Source organism: Peromyscus californicus, unplaced genomic scaffold, assembly GCF_007827085.1.
Source record: "Peromyscus californicus insignis strain IS unplaced genomic scaffold, ASM782708v3 Scaffold_9__1_contigs__length_137607984, whole genome shotgun sequence".
In the NCBI taxonomy this organism is placed as follows: Eukaryota; Metazoa; Chordata; class Mammalia; order Rodentia; family Cricetidae; genus Peromyscus; species Peromyscus californicus.
In genome coordinates this window covers 66,378,262-66,401,394 of record NW_026294617.1, presented here as the reverse complement: position 1 = coordinate 66,401,394, position 23,133 = coordinate 66,378,262, and the positions used below count along the sequence as shown (strand labels likewise).

At 44.8% G+C, this 23,133-nt stretch overlaps 1 protein-coding gene across 6 annotated transcripts in view; it reads left to right on the top strand.

Annotated features, from left to right (window-relative positions):
* Window positions 1-767: 767 nt before the first annotated feature.
* Dclk2 (doublecortin like kinase 2) overlaps window positions 768-23,133 on the top strand; it is a 134,883-nt gene continuing 112,517 nt past the window's right edge. For 2 of the 6 annotated variants that reach the window (XM_052731999.1, XM_052731998.1), the window contains exons 1-2: window positions 769-1,607; window positions 15,012-15,343. In XM_052731999.1, the coding sequence (XP_052587959.1) occupies window positions 1,187-1,607; window positions 15,012-15,343 (753 nt within the window). In that variant the 5' untranslated portion in view covers window positions 769-1,186. Of the gene's footprint in view, window positions 1,608-15,011; window positions 15,344-23,133 lie in introns of all 6 variants that reach the window. The other 4 variants (XM_052732000.1, XM_052731997.1, XM_052732003.1 and 1 more) reach the window with 4 other exon arrangements.

Below are 23,133 nucleotides of genomic sequence, written 5' to 3'. Positions count from 1 at the left end.
AACCAATAACTTCTAGTCATTTATTCATTTAAAGTTACTGGAACTACCGCGTTAGCGAATCTGCAATAAAAAGTGTGAAGGATCCCCCCTACAACCCCCCACCCCCACCCCAAGGATCTTTAAATACAACAATGCCCCGGTCGTTTATTAAAAAAATGAACATCGCGTCCAAACCTAGTGCTATGTTTTGTATTCCTGGCCCGAGGTTGGCCTCGGTTCCTCCCCGGGAGGCGGGTGAAGGATGTCTTTGCTGCCCTTGAGTCTCCTTCCTTTGTAGTTTTTTTTTTTTTGGCTTGCGCGCGGTTACGCTGGCCCCCGCGGCTGCTGCGGAGCGCGCAGCGCGGCCACGCCCGGGAGCGCGCAGCTCGGGCAGCCTGGCGGGCGGGGCGGCCTCGGACGGTCGAGCGGCTCCTCGCGCGGCGCCGCCCTCCTCCCCCTCCTCCTCCTCCTCCCCTCCTCCTCCTCCTCCCTCTCCGTGCGCTGTGTGGTATCCCTGGAGGGACGGAAGGTGTCCTCCCGGGTCCAGGCCCTGACAGGCAGCTGGGCGGCCGAGAGCGCGGATGCTCGCAGGCGTGCGCGCGTGGGAGGCGGCTGCGCTCTTCCCACAGGGCCCCCGCGCGGCCTGAGGAGCCCCGCTCAGCCGGGACGCTCAGTGGCCGGGGACTGGGCCTTGGGCGCGCGCGAGGAGCGCGGCGGCGGCGGCGGCGGCGGCGGGAACCCCGGGACCCCGGGCCGCGCGAGCCAGCCCCGAGGCGCCTCGCCCACGCTCGCTCCCCTTCCCCCTCCCCCGCTCCGCTTCCTTCCTCCGTTCCGCGCGGGCCGGACGCGAACCGGGGGCCGGCCTCGGGGCCGTTCAACTTGGCGGCTCCGGGCCCGCTGCCCGCGCGCTAGTTGTGAGGCGTGGCCGGGCGCAGGAGGCGCTTGGGGGGCGTGGGACTCCCCAGCTGGCGGCGGCGGCGGCGACCGAGAGGGCGCGCGGGACAATGAGCTGGGCAGCTGCGCGCGGCGGCCGCCTTTAGCGGGCTGAGCGGGCCCACCTGCCAGCCGGACGGCCCGAATGGCCGAGCCAGGTGTCCCGCGGCTGTAAGGCCGGAGCGCCCAGATCGCGGCGCGCGGCGCGCCCGGGGCGCCGGGGACGGCCCTTTATTAATTCATCCATTTGTGGCGAGCTCTCTGAGCAGCCGCGATGGCCAGCACCAGGAGCATTGAGCTGGAGCATTTTGAAGAACGGGACAAAAGGCCGCGGCCGGGGTCGCGGAGAGGGGCTCCCAGCTCCTCCGGGGGCAGCGGCATCTCCGGCCCCAAGGGCAACGGGCTCATCCCCAGCCCGGCGCACAGTGCTCACTGCAGCTTCTACCGCACGCGGACCTTGCAGGCCCTCAGCTCGGAGAAGAAGGCCAAGAAGGCGCGCTTCTACCGGAATGGGGACCGCTACTTCAAAGGCCTGGTCTTTGCCATCTCCAGCGACCGCTTCCGTTCCTTCGACGCGCTCCTCATGGAGCTCACCCGCTCGCTGTCAGACAATGTGAACCTGCCCCAGGGCGTCCGCACAATCTACACCATAGACGGCAGCCGGAAGGTCACCAGCCTGGACGAGCTGCTGGAAGGTAGGAGGGGCGGGCAAGGCGCGGCAGGTGCGGCCCGGTGCCCAGCGGCAGGTGCAGTGGCTGCGGGCCGCTGCGCGCTCCCCCGGCCCAGCGCAGCGCCGGGCAGCGTGCCGGGCGCTTTCTAGGCAGCCCCGGGGATCGTCTGCCCCCCTGGAGTTGGTGTTGGGCCGGGGTGCACACATGCTCTCTCCTTCCCAGGAGATTTGCCTTTTTAAAAGGGAAGAAAATTCTAACGATTCGAGACAAATACAGACAATGGTACCTCTCAAATTAGCCAGCTTATTTTGGCTGCAAGGGCAAACTGTTGGAAAGCATGGCCCTCCAGTGAGGCGCCGGGCAACCCTTGGTGGAGCCCAGGGCAGCTCACCTGTGCTGTCCCTGTGTTTGGGATCCCGCACACTTTCTGTGCACAGCTGTGGTTCTGACTTGCTTGGCTTTTCACTTGTGGCAGAAGTCACTTGAAAATCAAGAGGGGCGATCCAACATAGCAGGTCTCAACCTTGGCTTCGTCTTGGACCATACTGGGGGCTTTTTAAAATATAGGGTACCTGGCCCCACCCCTTAGATATTCTGATGTGCTTGGTTTAGGGTATGACTTGGGCATTTAGAGTTTTGAAAGTTGCTCAGATGATTTCAGTGTGTAGCCAAAATGGACAACTAGCCGTGTTTAAAGGATTTTCCACATTTGGTCGGCAACGAGGTGAATCAAGGTGAATCTATCCTGCCTTCTAGGGTGTAGGGAACCAGCAGCAGAGGCCTATTAGGAATTAGTAATCCTGGCACACCAACCATACATCACTCAGAAGGACTGCTGGCAATATGTTGGGTCATTCTTGAGTTCCTGCAATACTTACTTGCTTTCAGGAAGGGAGGGGTGGCTGGTAGTTAAGAACCTGATTTTCAGTTCTGAACAGCACTCAGAAAGATCAGGCAGATCCCTCAGTGTGTACGGACTGAATGTTTACATGGAGTTACCTCTCAGGAATCTTTCTTAGTGCAAATAGGGCATTCCCTGTAGTCATAGCAACAAGAGGGAAGAAGCTGATCCCTGAACTAGGCGGTTTTCTTATTTCAGCATGAGCTTATGTTCTAAAGTCATTTTCTCCCTTTAGCAGATAAGGAAATGTAAGCAGCATTTATGCCAGGGTTACTAATTTCTAATAGCCCTCAGTTTATGCTTTTTCTTTTACAGTTCACCTCTTAAAAAAAAAAAAAGGCGGCCATTCTGAGGAGTCCTCAAAGTGGCTGAGTTTCTCTGTTTTATCAAATGGTACCCTTGCTCTGGCTACATGACAAACCAATAAAAATTAAGTTGTCTTCTTGTGTGGAAGTATCAGTAGGAGGGGGCTAACTGACACATTGTCTTAGTGAGTTCTGGTTTTAAAGAACTAAGAGAAGAGGGCAGGAAATCTGTAGGTGAGTCAGTTAAATGAAGATAACATCGTTGGGAGGACCACGTTACTTTGTTTGTTGAGACAAGGTCTCACTATGTAGCCCTGGCTGTCCTGGAACTCACTATGTAGAAGAGGCTGGCCTTGAACTCACAGAGATCAGCCTACCTCCAGTTTTCTGAAAACTGTTTCTGAAACCAGATTTCTGCCTGACCGTCAGAGGAGCAGCCCAGGGAAAGACTCAACACTACCTGTGAAGTAGGCACTTGTCACGTACAGGTCCTCAGGTGATGTACCTCCTCTACCTCAAGATGGCTAATAATTTTACTGTCCTTCTCTGAAGTTATTTTGATAAGGTATTGTTAAGTAAAATTAAACTGCTTCAGAAATGACTGCCGTCATCAGGAAGTTAAGAGTATCTTCTGGCTTAATGAAAATACATGTTTCTTATTGAATCCTAGGGGATGGGTGGCCTTCTGAGTCACTTCAAGTAGGTGGTTGGGAAATTTCCTTGAAGTCTTACTGGATGGTAATTTGGAGAATCGAGATTTGGGCAAACACTGACTATGCGTACAGTCCAAACAATTGCACCACATTGTAAATAATGGTACAACACATGGTTTCTGTGCCTTTGTTGACTTGGTTCAAACAGTTTTCATAATATAAAATGACTGTAAAAGAGGAAAATTAAACTTCTTTGGTTATAGTAGAAAGATGTCTAATAGTGGATCTTTCTGTAATAATTGAACTGTGGCACATGCCTGTGATCCCAGAACTCCGGAGGTATAGGCTCATCATTTGCAGGATCATCAAAAATTTAAGGCCAGCTTGATCTAAATAGTAAGTTCCCAGCCAGCCAGGGATACATAGTGAGAACTTGTCTTTAACATTGAGCCATCTTTTTTATTTTTTTTTAAGAGTGTTTGTCATGCAAGCGTGGGGACCAGAATTTGGATCCCCAGAACCCACATACATGCTGGTAGATGTGGGGGCTTGCCTGTAATCCTAGCTTTGTGAGACAGAGTCAAGAGATCCCCAGCTGACTACTGAGACCATGTCAGTAAGCCCTGGGTTTAATCAAGGTGAAATTTTAAGGTGAAAGAGTGAAGGTAAGTCCCAGCATCAGCCTCAGCCTAGCACATGCATGTCCTCACGTGTGCCTACACATATGCAGACACGCATCTATACACAGGAAGTTTCAGGTTTCAGTTACAATCATGTGCTCCAGTGTTCAGATTGATCCCACCGAGCCAGGCGGCTCTCTGAAGTTACTTATGTCAGGGAGAGTACAGGGCCGCCCATGTTGTCAAGCCACTCCACTTCCCGTGAGTCAGTTGTTAAAAAAACGTTTCGTGTCCTTCGCCTCTCCCAGGCCAACAAACATACTCTAGGAGCGATGAAAACAAGGTAGAATTGTCTTCAGTGATGACTAGAGAGCTTGACTCAAGACAGCAAGGCTCCATCCGTCCTACCCACCAGCCCATTGATCTCAGCGGACAAAGGAAACTGACTTGGCCCAGATTTCTTTTCTCCCGCCCTTGACCTTGAACGTCTCTGGAGGATGGAGCTGACCTGGTGCAGAACAGTGTTCCTCCAGCGTGGTGACCAAGCCAGCTAGTTGATTTATCCAGCTTTCTGGATTAATGTTGCTGAGTGGGCAGGGTGGACAGGGAGTGTGGGAAAATCAGGTTGAGCCTGCCAAGCTGGAGTATCTCTAAAGGTCCATCCGGGGTGTCCAGATCAGGGCTTGTAACGTTTTCCCGATCATCATCCCCTTTTGCCTGTCACAAGTTGTACCTAACCTGGTTGTAGGGCTATAAAATGATATAGCACTTACTGAAAGTAAATCGTGAAGAAATTTATCTTGTTTACAATTTATTACATTTGTTTCTGTGTACGTGTGTGGGCATGCACGCCACTTGGAGCATGTGGAGGACAGAGGAAAACTTTTAGAAGTCTGTCTCTCTGTCCACCGCTCTGCTTTCTCTGGAATCAAATGTAGGTCATCAGGGTTGGCAGCAGACTGAGGCTATCTTGTTGTCCCTGAGGAATTTATTTACTTTTACCTCTGTGTATGTGTGTGTGTGTGTGTGTGTGTGTGTGTGTGTGTGTGTGTGTGTGTGCCTGTGTAGCTTTGTTTACCAGCTGCATGCAAGCACCCACAGAGGCCAGAGGGTTCCTGGAGCTGGAATTGTAGGTGGTTGGGACCTCACCTGCATAGTCTAATTAGTGCCCTCTTGGGTCTGTTCTCTACAGTAGACTCAGGGCAGTCTGAGGGCAGGGGTCTTAGTCAATAAAGGCGTTGTGATGTGGGATGGTCTATATGTCAAATGTGTTGCTGATTGGTCAATGAATAAATCACTGATTGGCAGTGGCTAGGCAGGAAGTATAGGCGGGACTAAGAGAGGAGAAGAGAGAGGACAAGAAGCTGGGTGAGGGAGACACTGCCAGCCGCCATCAGGACAAGGAAGATGTAAAGTACCGGTAAGCCACAAGCCATGTGGCAAGGTATAGATTAATAGAAATGGATTAATTTAAGCTGTAAGAACAGTTAGCAAGAAGCCTGCCACGGCCATACAGTTTGTAACCAATATAAGTCTCTGTGTTTACTTGATCGGGTTTGAGCGGCTTGGGACTGGCGGGTGAGAGAGATTTGCCCTGACTGTGGGCCAGGCAGAAAAACTCCAGCAACAGCGTTGTCTTGGAAATAGTTCTAATACTTTGTCCTAGGACGTTTTATACAAATAAATGTTGGTTATTGGTTGGTTGGTTCAAGATATTTGTAAAAATATATATTTTGAAAAATGGGATTCTGTTTTAGCTAATGTAATATTTCATAGTCAGGGGAAACAAAATCTTTGCAAACTTCCCAGTGTGGGAGGAATGACTCTTATATAATACTTTCTGTGACTCTTGCCGCCCTCTTCCTCAAGTATGAAAAGCAGATGTGCTATACACAGCTGCAGAATAAGTCCTTTGCAGAAGAAGAATTTTGAATTTTAAAATTTGAGTGAAATATTAGGGGAAGAAATGAGAATTTGGGAGAGCAGTCATGAAATTGGAGTATAATACAGTACTACCCTGGGCAGCATTTCATGAGGTTTTAAGCCGTGGACATGGGTATTTTAAGGTCCTGTTATGGGCGATAAAGGGAAGTAGATCTCTCTGACAGTGATTGTTAAGCTCCTTCTTCAGTATTCGTAGGCAAAGAGGTGTCTGGCTAGGGCCTTCCCCCTCATCCCACCTTCCCACTGAGGGTGAGAGAGCTGTTTCTGCTTACCATTGCCATCATTACTAAATGTTGTAGCTGTAATTATTGAGTGAGACATTTTGCTTGGTTCATTTCCTCTTACCACTTATAATATCTGGTGAGAGACATGGCTGCATTATCCTCTGTACTCAGAGAAGATAAAGAAATAGCTCTTTTGTCTAGTGGTAAGAGGTAGGCATGGCACTTGAGCCTTTTAAACAGCCTCTGCTTCAGTTCTGGGGATCAGCACATGCTAGGCAGGCAGAGCTCTGCACCCCATTTGCTTCGAACTTGCATTTCTAAAGCTGCTTTGCTCCACCATCCCCTGAGAAGTGGCGGATGATATGAGGGCAAAGCCTTTCTGGGTTGGACTGCTCTTTTCACAGAGGAGGTCCATGTGGGCTTGTCTGCTTCTGCCGTAGGAAGCTGCGGCCAGGAGCTGCCATTTGTGATCAGGGGCTATCCCTCACTCGATGCTCGGCCTCCAGAGCCGTGAGAAATATATTTCTGTCTTTATGAGTCACCTACTGTGATTGGTAGTTAACACTGATTATCGACTTGACAGGATCTGAAAATCAGCTAGTAAACAAACACCTAGGCACATCTGTAAGGGAGTCTCTAGATTCTTTGGGAAGACCCACCCTAAATGTAGGTGGCATTGGGATGCTAGACTGAGTAAAAATGGAGAAATCCAGCTTAGTACTTGGATTCATCACCCTCTGCTTCCTGATTGTGGATACAGCTGCCTCATATTCCTGCAGACATGCCTTCCTGGCTTGATGGACTATAACTACAAAGTATGAGCCCAGATCAAACCCTTCCTTAAGTTGCTTTTATTCTGCAGTGAAGAAAATAACTAATACACTTGGGTTATGGATTTTTGACATGGCAGCAGAAATGATTTAAACATGACTATTTTATCTTAAAGTTCCATAATCTTAGGTAACATCTGTAGTGGGAGAGAGAAATAATCTGGACCATTTAACCCTTTGTCTCCTTTAAGAGTCAGTCAGGCTGGGGCTGGAGGGATGGCTCAGTGGTTAAGAGCACTAACTGCTCCAGAGGACCCAGGTTTGGTTCCCAGCACCCATGTTGGGCAGCTCAACAACTGCCTGTAACTCCAGCTCCAAGGGATCCAGTGCCTCTGGCTTCCTTGGTCACTGCACTCACATACCCAAGTTCTCTCCCTTATTCCCTCCCCCTCCTTCACTTCTCTCTCTTAAAATAAATTCCTTAGAGCAAAAAATGTTGGTCAGGCCGGGCATGGTGGTACACATCTGTACCCCCAGTACTCTGGAAGCAGAGGGCAAAGTATCATTGCAAGTTTGGTCAGAAGTTGTTACCTTTCTAGAAAGAAGGAATGGAAAGATACTGGTTTGGTAAGGTCAGTTTACATGCTTTTTCTTTGGTTTTTTTTTTTTTTTTTTTTTGAGACAGGGTTTCTCTGTGTAGCTTTGCGCCTGTCCTGGAACTCACTTGGTAGCCCAGGCTGGCCTCGAACTCACAGAGATCCGCCTGGCTCTGCCTCCCGAGTGCTGGGATTAAAGGCGTGCGCCACCACCGCCCGGCTACATGCTTTTTCTTAACAGGGTAATGTTTATTAACAGTTCAAGTAAACACACTAAAATAGACTCATTGTGACCGATTGTGTTACCTTTTGTTTATGTTTGTTACATTTTGATTGCAGGTGATTATAACTTACAGCATGTACTTTTGCCTGTCTGGTCTTTCATTGGCCAAGTGGCACTAGGCTGTCTGGAAACCCCAAGGATCTACCTGTCTTTGAGGTTATAGGTGTGGGTCTCCATACTTGCCTTTAAAAAAATATATTCTGAGGATCAAACTTGGGTTCTGTCTTAGGGTTTCTGTTGCTTTGATGAAACATGTGACCAAAAGCAGCGTGGGGAGGAAAGGGTTTGTTTGGCTTACACTTCCATATTGCTGTTCATCATGGAAGGGAAGTCAGGGCAGGAACTCAAACAGGGCAGGAACCTGAGGCAGGAGCTGATGCAGAGCCCATAGAGGAGTGCTGCTTACTGGCTTTGCTCATCATGGCTTGCTGAGCCTGCTTTCTTACAGAACCCAAGACCACCAGCTCAGGGATGGCACCACCCTCCATGGGCTGCCCCCCCCCCCCATCAATAGCTAATTAAGAAAATGCCCTACAGCTGAGTATTATGGAGGCTCCGTCTTTTCAGGTAACTCTAGTGTGCGGTCAAGTTGACAGAAGACTAGCCTGCATGCGTCCTGATGCGTGTGCAGCAACCACTTTACTGGCTGAGCTATCGCCATGGTCTGCTGTTGTAATGTATATACATCAGAATATACATTTAGATCAATTTAGGTTGTTGAGCTCTTCCTTAGAATATCTTTTACAAATTTAGGATTAATTTTGAAATAATGATAACATTCTTTCTTACAGTCAGTGATAGTTGAGTCTCTTCCCTCTTTTTTAAAATAATTTATTTATTTGTGTTTCGTGCACATTGATGTTTTGCCTACATGTATGTCTGTGTGAGGGTTTTGGATCCCCTGGAACTGATTGGAGTTACAGACAGTTGTGAGCTGCCATGTAGGTGGTAGGAATTGAACCCAGGTCCTCTGGAAGAGCAGCCAGTGCTCTTAACCACTGAGCCACTTCTCCAGCCCCTCTTCCCTCGTTTTCTTGCTCATCATCTTCATCTCTTAATAGCATTTTGCCTCACCTGAAGAATCAAGAGGAAGAAAGGAAATCATAGAGATGTATTACTGGTTGTGTGCCTGTCCATTAAGTGTGAGTGAAAGAACTTGAAAAATAGCCCAGTGGATATCTGTCCTCTTAGTTAAGTGATCAAAGGCAGTAGCTGGAAAGTTCCACACGAATCTTAGAATAAACTTAAATGCTTAGGAGCTCGGCTTCTAGAGATACTTGATACATGGTCTTCAGAATCTTACAGCAAAACTATGTTCAACACCCACCCCCACCTCCAAGTGCTGAGATTAAGGCATGTGCCCCTGTCTAAGTTACGTTTCCTAACTCTGAACAGACCATGTGGAGATTGGTAAAGCTTTGGCTGTGTCTTCCCCGGCCCCACTCCCTTCTCCTCTTCCGGGTGCCCAGGCTCTCTGACACACAGAGCTGCCCTGCCTCTTATCTGCCCTTCAGATGTTTCTGGCTTGCCCCAAACCTTCTCATTCTTGGAAAGTCTGTCTGTCCATCTGTCTTTCTCTTTTGGACAAACGCCTGTTTTCTCAGCCTTTCATTACTTGTATTGAATCTCAGTCGTAATCGTTATTACTTGCTTAAACTGAGGGCTAAACTTTGCTGTTAGATTCATGCAAGATTAAGGGATGAAAGAGGGTAGTCAAAGGACCCCAGAGGCCGGGAACCACTGCTTAGACGAGCCAGTTAAAGGGAATCTCCACTCACGATGCTCCAGTGTGCTTGCAGATATCAATCATCTTTCAGTTCGAAACTCTCCCAATATCCTTACACTTGTACAGGTTTTTAATATTTACCTTTTTTTTTTTTTATTGACAAGAGTCTCACTGTGTAGTTCTGGCTGGCCTGGAACTAAGATTCACCGGCTTCTGCCTCCCAAGTGCTGGGTTTGAGACATATATAATCACGCCTGGCTATATTTGATTTTAATTGACACACAGGAGTTATAGTTATGGGGTATTGTTTGAGATCTCAATGCATGTACACAGTGTGCAATGATCAGGTCAAAGGAATTGGTGTATCATCACCTCAAACTTTTTTTTTTTTTTTTGTTTGTGCTGGGAACTTTCAAAATCTTCTCTGCTGTTGACCTTGAAACATTTCACTTAATTGTTGTTAACTGTAGTCATTGTACAACTGTGTAGAGCAGTAGACATTGTTCCTCATATTCCCCGGATATCACAAAACCTGAGTATGTTTGTGTCCCTTGAAAATAAGGATAAGGGTGGCGGGTGGGTGTAGCTCAGTGGTAGAGTGCTGCTTTACAAGATTCCAGCACAGTGGTTCTCAACCTGTGGGTTGTGACTCCATGACCCTTTCATAGGGGGCACACATCGTATATCTTGCATATCAGATATTTACATCACAATTCATAACAGTAGCAAAAATACAGTTATGAAGTAGCAATGAAATAATTTTGTGGTTGGGGGTCACCACAACATGAGGAACTGTGTTAAAGGGTCACAGCATTAGGAAGGTTGAGAACCGCTGCTCTAGCATCACCACCAATAACAATAAAACAATCGATATAAAAATCTAGCATCCAAATTATGGAAGCTCAATGTTGACTACATTGTAACTTAAAAGCTATTTATAAAGACAGGGTATGTAAAGGTTTCATCCTCCAGTGCTGTCCCTGCACAGTGGCCATGAAAGATCTGGCAAACCTTCAGGACCTGTGGAAGTGTGAGCTAACTGTATAAAGGGGCAGGTACTGTTAGTGCCAACTAAACTGCTGCTCCCGGCACCGTTCAGCGCCTAACGCTGAGTTGGTGTGCGGAACTGATGTGATGCATTTCAGAATGCTGTGCATTGAGCCAGCTGTATATTCTAACTAGCTTCCGTTCCTAGGAAGTGTCTGTCCTCTGGCTTTAACTTGCTGTGAGCCTACCTTTATATTAGGTCTTATCTTATTTTTCTGACTAATTCCTGGCCAAGTTATATTCCTTGTGCCTAAAGAGTTAGAGCTTTGGAGTTGTGTGACTGTGCTTCATTGAGAAGTAGTTATTTAGATGTGTGTTCCACAATGGGGTGATGAGTTCATTTTATCCTGAAAATCAGCACACGGTTAAAATTCCTACTGTGAGCTCTAAGGATGGCTTCACTTGACCAGGTGTGAGGAGCTGAAGGCAGACCATGGATCTGTTAGTTTATCCTCCTGTGAGATCCATGTTCAGTCTCATTAGTGGAATTTCTCTTTTCACATTTAGCTCATTTCTTAGGTTTTAAGACAAACTCCCAGATCTCTGTGCAGAAACCTCAGTATATGGACATACCTCTTTCTTCACATCTCTGTCCCCAGTAGTGTCTCTGCACTTTCCTTGGTGGAAAGCATCATCACCCCCACTGTTGGATGCAGCTTCAGGAGAGGACTCTGCTTGCCTTTCAGATGTGTGAGAGAATGTGGTCCCAGAGATCACCCACGTCACTTTGTGTCTGCAGCAGATGAAGACGGCAGGGATGCTTGTGAGACCTAAGACACAAGGGTAGAGTGCACACAGCACCCCACCGGGGCAGGGGATTTTGTGTTACCTTGCTGACTCCTATTCTTTTGAATTCTGGCCAGTGTACAGTTTGGTTAGAAAACCCAAGTAAATTGTTTGACACAGCAAACAAATAAAACAGCCCTACCTTTTCCTACTCTGTATTTTTCTTAAGCAGCTATGTGGGGGTGGGGTGGGGGGTGCTCATCTTCTGAGGGAGATGTGCACGTTAGACTACAATGTATCCCGTATCTCGCAAACGTTAGACTTCACGAAGAGCAAACATACCTGAATGTGCTTTTCCTTTGTTACATTCTTTGGGGGGAACTATTTCCTTAGTTTTGGAAATTAGGGAAACACTGAAATTCCTAAGATTTACTGGTATTAGACCTTAAATGTCTGTCCATGTTTTCTTCTGCATTGCCTTGTTTAAGTGTGGTATATGTGTCTGTCAGTGTATCTGTCATTTTCTCTAGGCGGGAAGAGTCTACACTTCAAGTTAATTGGGTTTTGTTTTCCTTACAAAGTTGTCTGCCTGCTCCTACTACAAGAACGAGGCTTAATCTCAGGGTTTAGATTTTATGTCACAGAATTTCTGACCTGAATGTCACGATTTTTTTTTTTAAAATAAACTAGTTAGTGCTATTAGACAATTAAATTATAGCATGTGAGACACCAAAGTAGTCTAAAACTGCCGGTGTATGAAGTCCCCATCTCGTGAGATCACATGTAGTTATCCCACAGCCAACATCGTTCTCAGCGGTCGAAAACTTTAAAGCTTTCAGTTTGTGAGGAGGAGGAGGAGGAGGAGGAGATGCTCACACTTACCCCTTAAACAACCAGCCTAGCACCGAGAGGCCCAGCAAGAGCAGATTTTTAAAAAGTAAAAAGTTAGGTGTTGGAAGAACAGGTCAGCAGTTCTCAACCCTTTGGGGGTTGAACAGCTCTTCCACAGGGGTCGTCTAAGACCATTGGAAAACACGGATATTTACTTATAAATCTTAACAGTGGCCAAATTACAGTTCTGAAGTAGCAAGGAAAATAACTTTATGGTTGGGGTCACCACAACATGAAGAAGTGTATGAAAGGGTTGCAGCTTTAGGGAGGTTGGGAGCCACCCGTCTGTGTGCTACATTGTAACTAGGATTTGTTTGCAGAGTGACTAGGGAAAGTAAAACCTTTCTGTGTTTATATCCCATCTGCTAGTGACTGTTTCAGTTGAACTAAGGTGAGGCTTGTATCTGCTTAAGGAACAAAAATCACCTATTAAAGAAACTTTGTTAACCAGTTAAAGAATGATTGTGAGAAATCAATAGCTTGTAAGCTCAGTGTGCAGAAAAGTCTGTTTGTGTGTGTGTGTGTGTGTGTGTGTGTGTGTGTGTGTGTGTGTGTGTGTGTGTGCATGGCTCTATTCTCTGGACATCTTGACTTTCCAAGTTTTAGAAGTGGTCTGCATGTTTCTGGTAAAAACATTATGAAGGGAAAAGGTGAGAGAGGAAAGGAGTTATAAATACCTGTAACTGTACAAGCAGATGAAGGGGCCTGCTCTGTCTCTTTCTGTTCTTCTGAGCCTGTGTGCAGAAGAAAATGAAGACGTAAGGGGGAAGCGGGTCTGCAGGCTGGCATGTCAGCTGTGCAGGGACTGGGTGATCTAGGGAGACTGACGTAGTCAATCTGCTCTCTTTCTTTTATTCTTGTTTTTCTTCTTATCTTGGTAAGGGATTACCACTGACTCACTATCTCCCTGTCTTTTAAGAAACAAATATCTTTTCTTACTAAAGTTATTTTTTATATATTCCCCTATTACACATAGGTTAGGTTTTGGGTTAGAACATTTATTAAATTTTCATCATACATAAAAATGGCAAGACTTTTTTGATATGACTGTGAGTTTTTCTATAAAATTAAATTGTACCACCATTCTAATACATACATGGGCACTTCATAGCTCTATTAACTTGATAACCGTTTTTGAAATTCTGTGCAGTGTTCTTATGGTCACACTGTGAAGATGATTCTGTGGAGATGTCAGCGTAGGTGGTAACGGTTGGGAGAGATTTCAGGTGCCGCTCTAGAAGCAGTGTTACAGCTTAGGATCAGTCCCTGCTTCTCCCGGGCAGGACCCCAACTGTCCTCTAAAAAGAAGACATTGCATGTCCTGGGCACTCCTTTTCATGCCCCTGATCTCACTCACTTGTGCTCTTGGGAGTCTCTCGGGACTTGGAGAACACTTTTATAATAGTTAATACCGACATTATAGCTCGTCCTCAGGCTTTCTTTTTCACTGTTTTGGTAAAACATTTATGACTTATCTGATACAATTACTATATTAAGGATGAATCTGTTTATACTAAATATATGAAATAATATATTCTTTATAAATTATATCTCAGAGAAAATCTTAGCATGTAAACTTGCATGTCAAAAAGTCAATACTAAAATAATTGAGTAAGTTATATACTTCTTGGAAAAAATAACAGCTTTTCAGTAGGAATTTTAGAGATTTTGGAATGTAAAAAATTTAGATGTTGATAAATGAATAGGCAAGTAGTATAACTTTTGTGCTGTTCTTAATTAAACAAAAGCCTGATTAAGCTTTGTGAGAAACGACTATCATTTTAACTTACTATTTGCTCCCATTTAAGAAGCTATAGAAAAGGTTGTCCATTTGAAATTATAGTTTAAGTTTACATTCCGTCAGGGAAAACAGGGCCTGCAGGACGCTTTCCCTGTGCAGTGCTTCTGTGATTGAACGGATGACACTACAGCTGAATGTACTTAAGCCAGCTGTGGTGTGTGGATGTCGTGATTGCTGTGTGAGTAGGGCTGAAGTGAGAAGGATTTTCATTGTTTTTATGAATGTATTTGTGATACAGTTATTTCAATCAGAATGAACTATTTATTTACATTTATTTTTGAGATAGGGTCTCCCTGTGTAGCCTAGACTGGCCTGAAACTCCTTGCATATCCTAGAGGATCCTTACACTTGGTGGCAGTCTTCCTACCTCAGCCTCTTGCTCCTAGGACTACCACACCCAATGCGATCCCCCTCCCTTCTCAGTGTGTAGCTCAGGCTGGCCTTGAACTCACAATCTTTTCACTTTAGCCTCCTGAGTAGCTAGGATTATAGGATTGTACCACATCACCACAGCTGGCCAGAATGAGATTGTATGAAGAATAAATTTGTCAGTTTGCTTTTGGAATTAGGAAGAACTTTGTAATTTAGTTACTTGATCCATTTAATTCTGCAGCTAGTGATAGTGAGAATCAAAGTATGGAGTAATGACGTATCAAAGGTGACACCTTTGGGTAAAATAAAACCCAGAGCTCACTCTAGTGATTTTCACATTATACCTGTGATTCTCTGAAAACCAATCTAGGTAATGTAGAAGAAAGGGGGGCGGTGGGAGAATGGTAGAGGAAAAGGGCATTCTACTGCACCCCCTTCCTGTGACCACAGGGTTAGGAGCTGACCTACAGGTCTGCAGAAAGCTGTTTAGACATAATGCATCCAGGCTTACTGTGGCCAATGCTCAGAGATCTGATGTTGTGCTAATAAGATTAATATTTGCTTTTTAGGTGAGAGTTACGTGTGTGCCTCCAATGAACCATTTCGTAAAGTTGATTACACCAAAAACGTTAATCCGAACTGGTCTGTGAACATCAAGGGTGGTACCACCCGAGCCTTGGCCGTGGCCTCTGTGAAAAGTGAGGTGAAAGAAAGCAAGGATTTCATCAAACCCAAGTTAGTGACTGTGATTCGAAGTGGAGTGAAGCCTAGGAAGGCTGTGCGGATCCTTCTGAATAAAAAGACTGCCCATTCCTTTGAGCAGGTCCTAACGGATATCACCGAAGCCATTAAACTAGACTCGGGCGTGGTCAAGAGGCTGTGCACCCTGGATGGAAAGCAGGTAAGATGCTTCTTCCTGTGGCTCGCCACCTTGCCTTCATCTCGTTTACGTGCTGATTATCTTTGCTAGGGGTTGAAGAGACGGTCTGGAACTTGCTGTACAGGACAGGCTAAGCTTGAACTTGTCCTCCCATGTGTTCAGCATGTCCGACTCCTTGTGCTGCTGCAGTTATATCTTCAACAACAGAATGTAGTGGGCTCCTGGAAGTAATCCTAGCAGGTTTACATGAGGAGTGTGTGTGTGAATTAACCTTTGGCAAGAAGGATGTAAGGGCTTCCCCTTTCTCCAGATATCTCAGCATCTGTGTCATCTTCAGTTCATAGAAGGAAAGATGTAAAGTTCCAGGGAAAAGTATAAGTTGAAGTGGTGCCCTATGCTAAACGAGATGTTATCCAGGAATAATTATCAATTAGTGTTTGTTGGTTTGTATATCACAGAAATAAAAATAAAAGATAGTTGATGTATTTAACCTATCACAGAAATAATAAAGATATTTAGCATGTTTTCCTCCATGATGTGTAATATGGAAATTACATATTACATATAATACATAAAAAATGCATTTCAAAAGGAAGTATTGTCACAGGAATGTCCACATACATTTCTTCAAGAACAATAGAGGCAGTTAGTCAGCATTTCTGAAAAGTGAATAGTTGACTAGAAATATGGAAGTAGAATTACAGGAACAATGTATCAAAGAATCTAATGTGCTTTGAAAACTTGGGCACAGTATAAAAAAGCATGAATAGTGATGTGAAAGTCGAGTTTTGCCAGAAGTTGATTATTCTTAAAGACAAACGGGCTCCCAAAGTGTATTTTCCCAAATTGCACAAAACTAAATTATTTATATTTGTATTACATTAAAATTTTAGTTTTCAATGTTAAATTTCTAAATTTTATTTCTTCCCTCAACATACCTCATTTTGAAATTTTGGCTCCTGTAATGATGAGAAGGAGCACTGTCTAGACCATCAGAGAAGAATCTTCTGGAAAACATGACAAAGCCTCCAACTGTCTAAGACCGGATCTAATGACTAGGGTGCTTGCTACAGTATTTCATAAAAATTTCAATACAGGTTCTCGGGCTTGGGAGTTAGCTCAGGAGGAAAGTGTGTGCTTGCTGTGTTCAAGACCCAGGGTTCAGTCCTGAGCACCAAAAATAGATATGAAAGGCCAAGCGTGATGGCCTTGAATCCTTGTACTCAGGACCCTGTCTCAGAAAAATAGAGGAACAGCAGCAGCAGCAGCAGCAGCAGCAATAACAACAAAACCCCAAACAAAATAACCCAGAAAACTAAAGAAGTAACAATAGGTGCCGAGGTTCTAGCAGAATAGATTAGGACGCTGGGGTTAATGATCAGATAGCTCCACAGTGTGAATGAAAACAGACACCTGTGCAAAAGAATGGATATCCAGCACAGGATAACACGAGACAACCTAAGATTTACTTTGCATGTTTGTGAAAAGAAGTCAGGCCACAGGAAAATGTGGTCAGATTTTTCTTTGGGCCACCAGCCAGCTCCCAAGTAATAACACGGCAACTTCTTATTATGAAAGCTCGGCCTACAGCTTAGGTTTGTTCCTCACTAGCTCTTACAACTTAAATTAACCCATTTATATTAATCTGCATTCTATCACATGATGTTGCCTCTCTTCCATCTTACACCTCCTGTTTCTTCTCTCTATCTCCTGGCGTCTCCCCCGTGCCTAGATTCCCCCTCTCTTCCTTCCTTCCCCCAGAAATCCCACCCATACCTCCTGCCTAACTGTTGGCTGTTTAGCTTTTTATTACACGAATCACAGCCATACACCTTTACACAGTGTACAAATATCCCACGACAGGAAAACAAGATAAGGTGAATTAGAAAGACAGTTCTGGTTGGCACAGGGAAGACAGGAAGAAAAGAGACAATAAATATTTAACATGTTGAACCAAAAGAAAAAGTAACCTAAATATGTCAAATTAGAAAACCGTAAAAATAAGGCATAGCTGGTCGTGATGGCACATGCCTGTAATCCCCGCTCCTGGACAGCCGGGGCAGGTGGATCTCTTTCTCTCTCTCTCTCTCTCTCTCTCTCTCACACACACACACACACACACACACACACACACACACACACACACACGATGGCACATGCCTGTAATCCCCACTCCTGGACAGCCGGGGCAGGTGGGTCTCACACACGCACACACACATACACACACACACACACACACACACACACACACACACACACACACACACACACGTGTGATGGCACATACCTGTAATCCCCGCTCCTGGACAGCCAAGGCAGGTGGATCTCACACACACACACACACACACACACACACACACACACACACACACACACTCACACACACCTTCACACACACACACACACACTCACTCACTGAGTGAAAAAGAAGGGTGTCATACAACAGTAATTACAGATGAGATTTCAAAAATGAGAACTCTGATTTGGAAATCTCCAAATGAATGGCATTCATGGAATATGTAAGTAAAACAAAGTAATTGAATATCAAATTGAAGTAGGAAATATTGAAATTTTAGTATAGCCAAAAGAAGCTCTTCAAAAAGATTTTGCATTAGAAATGTCAATTCTTTTTTAAGTAAAAAATGTGTTGGAGAATTTCCTACACAAGCACTATATATTTACATCATTTCCATCTCTTCTCTTCCCCTCTTCAATGCCTCTCGTGTTCCCTGCCCACACTACCTCTCAAATTCATGACTACTTCTGTAATTATTGTGGCACCCATATCTCCCCCATACACACAACAACCTCACAAGTGTATTTCGTGTTGCTCGTATGTGCATGTTGTACATGTGTTAAGGGTTGACCGCTTGCAGTTGGATAACCTATCTAGATGCTTGTCCCTGGGGAAAACTGGCTCTCCCTCTTACAGCTGCTGTTCCTTGCCTGTAGCTCTTCTCTTCATCAGGGGGTGGTGCTGTATATTGGGTGTGGGTGTTTGTAAGAGTCCATGGAATCAAGAGACAGAGGCACCTCAAGGATGATTCTTTCCAGCTGCAGGGGGGAATCCATGTCTATGGACTGGTCCACTGTACCTTAGCAAAGGGCCCTTTTATTCTCCAATTTACACCTTTTAGCAAGTTAAAAGTTAAAAGTTTGTACCCCAACACCTCTCATCTAAGCTTCCCAAAGAGACAATGCTAAATGCATATTCTCTGCTGAAGAGTACCTGCGGTGTTCTGGATTCTTCTTCAACCAAATTTGCATAGGCTTTGGCCCTTCAGAAAACTCTCAGACAAGATTCACATAGAGGGTACCAGGAAACAAAAGGTAGCTATCACAAAAGGCAGATTAAGGCTAGGTACTAAGGCTCTGGAGTCAAATCAGCTGTAGCTCTGCAGGAATTCTCCCAACAGGGTGGGGCTTTGTGAAATTTCCCTCATCCACATTGGCATGTCAACTGGTGGTGTCATTATGCAGGTTTTGTTTAGGTAACTCTATGGTCGAGATTTCGTGGGTACAGTTTTTCTGTCATGTTTAGAAGATATTAGCAACAGGTATCCTGAGATTTCTGGCTCTTAAAATCTTTCTTCTTCCTCTTCCATGATTTTTCTGAGCCTTAGGAGTAGGAGTTAATTTGTAGGAAAACCAATTGGGGCTGAGCACCCATGGTCACTTACTGTCTGCGTTTTGACCAGTTGTGTATCTCTGAAATAGTCTCTATCGCCTACAAAAAGAAGTTGGTGGTGTTTTGTTTTTGTTTTTGGAGGGGTGAGAGTTACACTTATCTTTGGGTATAAGAGTAATCATTTAGCGGGGCTGGAGAGATGGCTGCTCTTCCAGAGGTCCTGAGTTCAATTCCCAGCAACTACATGCAGCATACCCTCCCCTCTAAAAAAAAGATAAGCATTTAGAATATGGTTAGAAATTATGTTGATTTTGGAAAATGGCAATTGGGTGTTCTCCTCTATGGTTTCGGACCTCTCTAGCCATAGATATTTGGCTAGGTTTATAGTACTAGGTATGTGTTCCCTCCTGTTAAGTAGACCTTAAGTTCTACTAGACAGATGTTGGTCATTCCCATGATAAAAGTGTCATTATACCATTATTGCACCATTGGAGTATCTTGCCAGGAAGGCATCATTGAGGTTCACAAGTTTTATAGCTGGGTAGGACTGGTGATCGCTCCTTTCCTTGGCAGCTTGCAAAGCATCTTCAGGGACCACTAGAGCTAGTCCTTGGGGAGGAGGCTTCCAGGTCAGTTCCAACTCTGTTCCCCCAAGTTCTGTGCCTGAAGTGTGTGACGTCTTCAGCAAAAGAACTGAAACTTTATCAATAGCTATGTTGAAATGGAAAAGAATTTTCCAAGAATAAAAGTAGTGGGAAAATTATAAAAAAGGAAGGTTGATTGGACTGTATAAAAATGAAATTTCTAGTTGTCAAGCAGCAGTTTTATGTTTTATGTTGAGTTATGGCAACTTAATATTAAGGGGATACTGGAAAAGTGGATCAAAGTGTGAACAGTTTGAAAACACAGACATATACAGTAACCATTAACAGTGTGTAAACTAACATTGAAATGTTTTGAGGACTGGGATTGTGACTCAGAGTGGAGTACTTGTTTAGTTGTTGGTTATGCCACCGAGCTGCCCCTCGTGGCTGGTCACCGCCCACGGCGGCCATGCCCGCGGAGGAGCGTGCTGATTAAAAGAATCATAGCCATGGTTACTTTTTTAGAGCTTTATTGGGGGGGGGGGGGAGACAGAGAAAGACAGAGAGAGAGAGAGAGAGAGAGAGAGAGATGGGGGGGGGGGGGGAGCGCAAAGGAGAGGGGACAGAGAGAGCCCACAGAGGGCCCATCCCCTTTTTAGGCTGGGAAGCCGGCAAAGGCTGATGACGTAATTAAGAACCAAAACCTTACATTAGTGTGAGTGAGACCTGGGCTTTATTCCCAGTATCACCCAACAGTCCTTCAGTCTTCCTTTTTGGTGCTTAAAATTGATTTTTTTTTTTTAATAAAGAGAAATGCCTACTGTTTTTGAGTATGCCATGATGTGTGTGACCTTGTCAAAAGAATTGGAAGTATAAAATTTATAAGCTTTGAAAAGCAGTGTGCTAATTTTTGTAACTCTCCCAAAGCTCTTACTGCTTGAGCTTATAAATTCACTTTAGAAATTTATCCTGAATAACCTGGAAAGTAAACATCAGACAAACCGTGCTTAGGAATTTTAACCCCAGGATGGAACCAAGAAGATGGATTACAAACAGTTAAATCCCGACTGCAAACATAGTTTACATGGCATTCCATGGAGCACCTTCGCACTGGCCATTTACATGCATGCTTGGAGAGATCTAAGATTTGAGGAAAATGCTAAGGAAAGAACAAGGAGTGAACTCTGTATGTTGTATTTTTTTTTCTTTTGCTCACAAGGACAGAGAGGGTAACTTTTCAAAAGTAATTCAGCAAAAACAGAGAGGAGTGGATTGAGGGGCAGGGCGGGGGGGGGGGGGGGGGGGGCCGGGGCGGGGACACGACACCTGTGCTCGGGATGTAAAATAAATAAATAAATAAAGTAAATAAATGAATGAAAGTAGTTCAGAGGGATAAAGGTTGTCATTGCCGTCAGAAACCAGATATTTACTGTTCTGATTCCCCTGCGTTGTCCTGATGTTAAACACAGTCTGAAAGTTCACCTTTGAGATGTCGGCAGATGGCTACAGAGTGTCACAGGGATGGCTACAGAGTGTCACAGGGATGGCTACAGAGTGTCACAGGGATGGTTACAGAGTGTCCCAGGGGTGGCTACAGAGTGTCCCAGGGGTGGCTACAGAGTGTCACAGGGATGGTTACAGAGTGTCCCAGGGATGGCTATAGAGTGTCACAGGGATAGCTACAGAATGTTACAGGGATTGCTTTTGTCACTGGTTGGGTTGTTGGTCTTTCTTTGGACATAGGTTCTTGCTCTGTGGCCCAGGTTGACTTGGAATTGATGCTTTCACTTGCCTCCGCCTCCCAAGTCCTGTGATTGTAGGCCATGCCCTGCCATGCCCAGATATTTACATCACCTGTTAGGCCTTACTAACTTACATATTTTCCATGTGCAAAGAAAGTGGTGTTTTAAAACTTTGACATAATACATTGTTTGAAAAAAAATTACAGACTTTACTTTTGTACACACAACTTTTGGATACTATGTTCTTGGGACCCAGGCCATTCTTGAAGAGCTGTGGTTTTTGTTTTGTTTTGTTTTGTTTTTTTGGTTGTTTCTTTTGTGTGTGTGATTTAAAGTTGTGATTTAACTTGCTATTTCAATACTTCAAGTTTGCTTCTGTTTGGTGTATGCTTTATGTAGAAATAGAACATTATCTCTTGCTTTAAAATAACAAGGAGTTAAGGGTAGAGAGATGGCTCAGAGGTTAAGAGTACTGGCTGCTCTTCCAGAGGTCCTGAGTTCAGTTCCCAGCAACCACATGGTGGCTCACAATCATCTGTAATGGGATCTGGTGCCCTCTTCTGGCATACAGGCACACATGCAAATACAGCACTCAGATACATAAATAATTCTTTTAAAAAATAGCAAGGATTGTGTTATGTTTAAGGTTAATGAAAACATTAGTTAGGCAATGTTCATTTTTATTCTTTTTATTTTTCCATAAAATGGCTTTATTCTGTAGATTGGTTAAACTACTTACTGTTTTTGTTGTTGTTTTTTTTTGTTTGTTTGTTTTGTTTTGTTTTCGTTTTTGAGATAGGGTCTCTATGTAGGCCTGGCTGTTCTGGAATTCTCTGTGTATACCAGGCTGGCCTTGAACTCAGAGATCTGCCTGCCTCTGCCTCTCAGGTGCTGAAATTAAAGGTGTGGGACACTATGCCCATGCCTAGCTCTAGCTACTTTCTAAACATTCTTTAAAATGTGTATGTAGTGTGCTCTGTGTGTGTGTGTGTGTGTGTGTGTGTGTATGTGTAGTTTGTGGTGTGTGTATGTAGTGTGTGTGGTATAGTTTGGTGTGTGTAATGTGTGTAGTATGGTTTGTGTAGTGTGGTATGTGTAGTGTGTGTGGTGTAGTGTGGTTTATGTGCTATGTGTGTGTAGTGGTGTAGTGTGGTGTGTGTAGTGTGTGTGTGTGTGTGTGTGTGTGTGTGTGTGTGGTATGTGTTGTTTGTGTATGGAGTGTGTGTGCACAGTGTATGTGGTATAGTGTGGTATGTGTGGTGTGTAGTGTGTGTGTGTATGTGCATGTGGTATAGTGTGATGTGTGTGTGTGGTGTAGTGTGTGTGTATGTGGTATAGTGTGATGTGTGTGTGTGTGTGTGTGGTGTGTGTAGTGTATGTGGTGTAATGTGTGTGTGTGTGGTTTGTAGTGTGTGTGGTGTAGTGTGGTATGTGTAGTGTGTGGTGTGGTATGTGTGTATGTGGTGTAGTGTGATGTGTGTAGTGTGTGGGGTGTGTAGTGTGAGTGGTGTGGGGGGTGTGTGTGTATTTATATGACAGATTTCCTCCGAAGAGAAACAAGAAAGGAACTTAGACATGTTAATGAACTGTCTGTTTACAATTTTAGACTGTCTTAAACACTTTTCATCTTAGTTTACTTACTACCAAGTTTGTTTCCATTTAAAATTAATTGGCTCTCTGACACAGAGACAGAAATTGTCTCTTAGACAATGCACGTAAGCAGTCACTGATCTCGTCCTGAAGTAGTGGACTTCTGAGAGGTCTTGCTTTCTTTCATGGGCCTGAAGGCATTGGGATGGAAAGCATTATGGGGTGTCATGTGACAGCAGCCTTTATATTCTTGTTACAGTGTGCCTT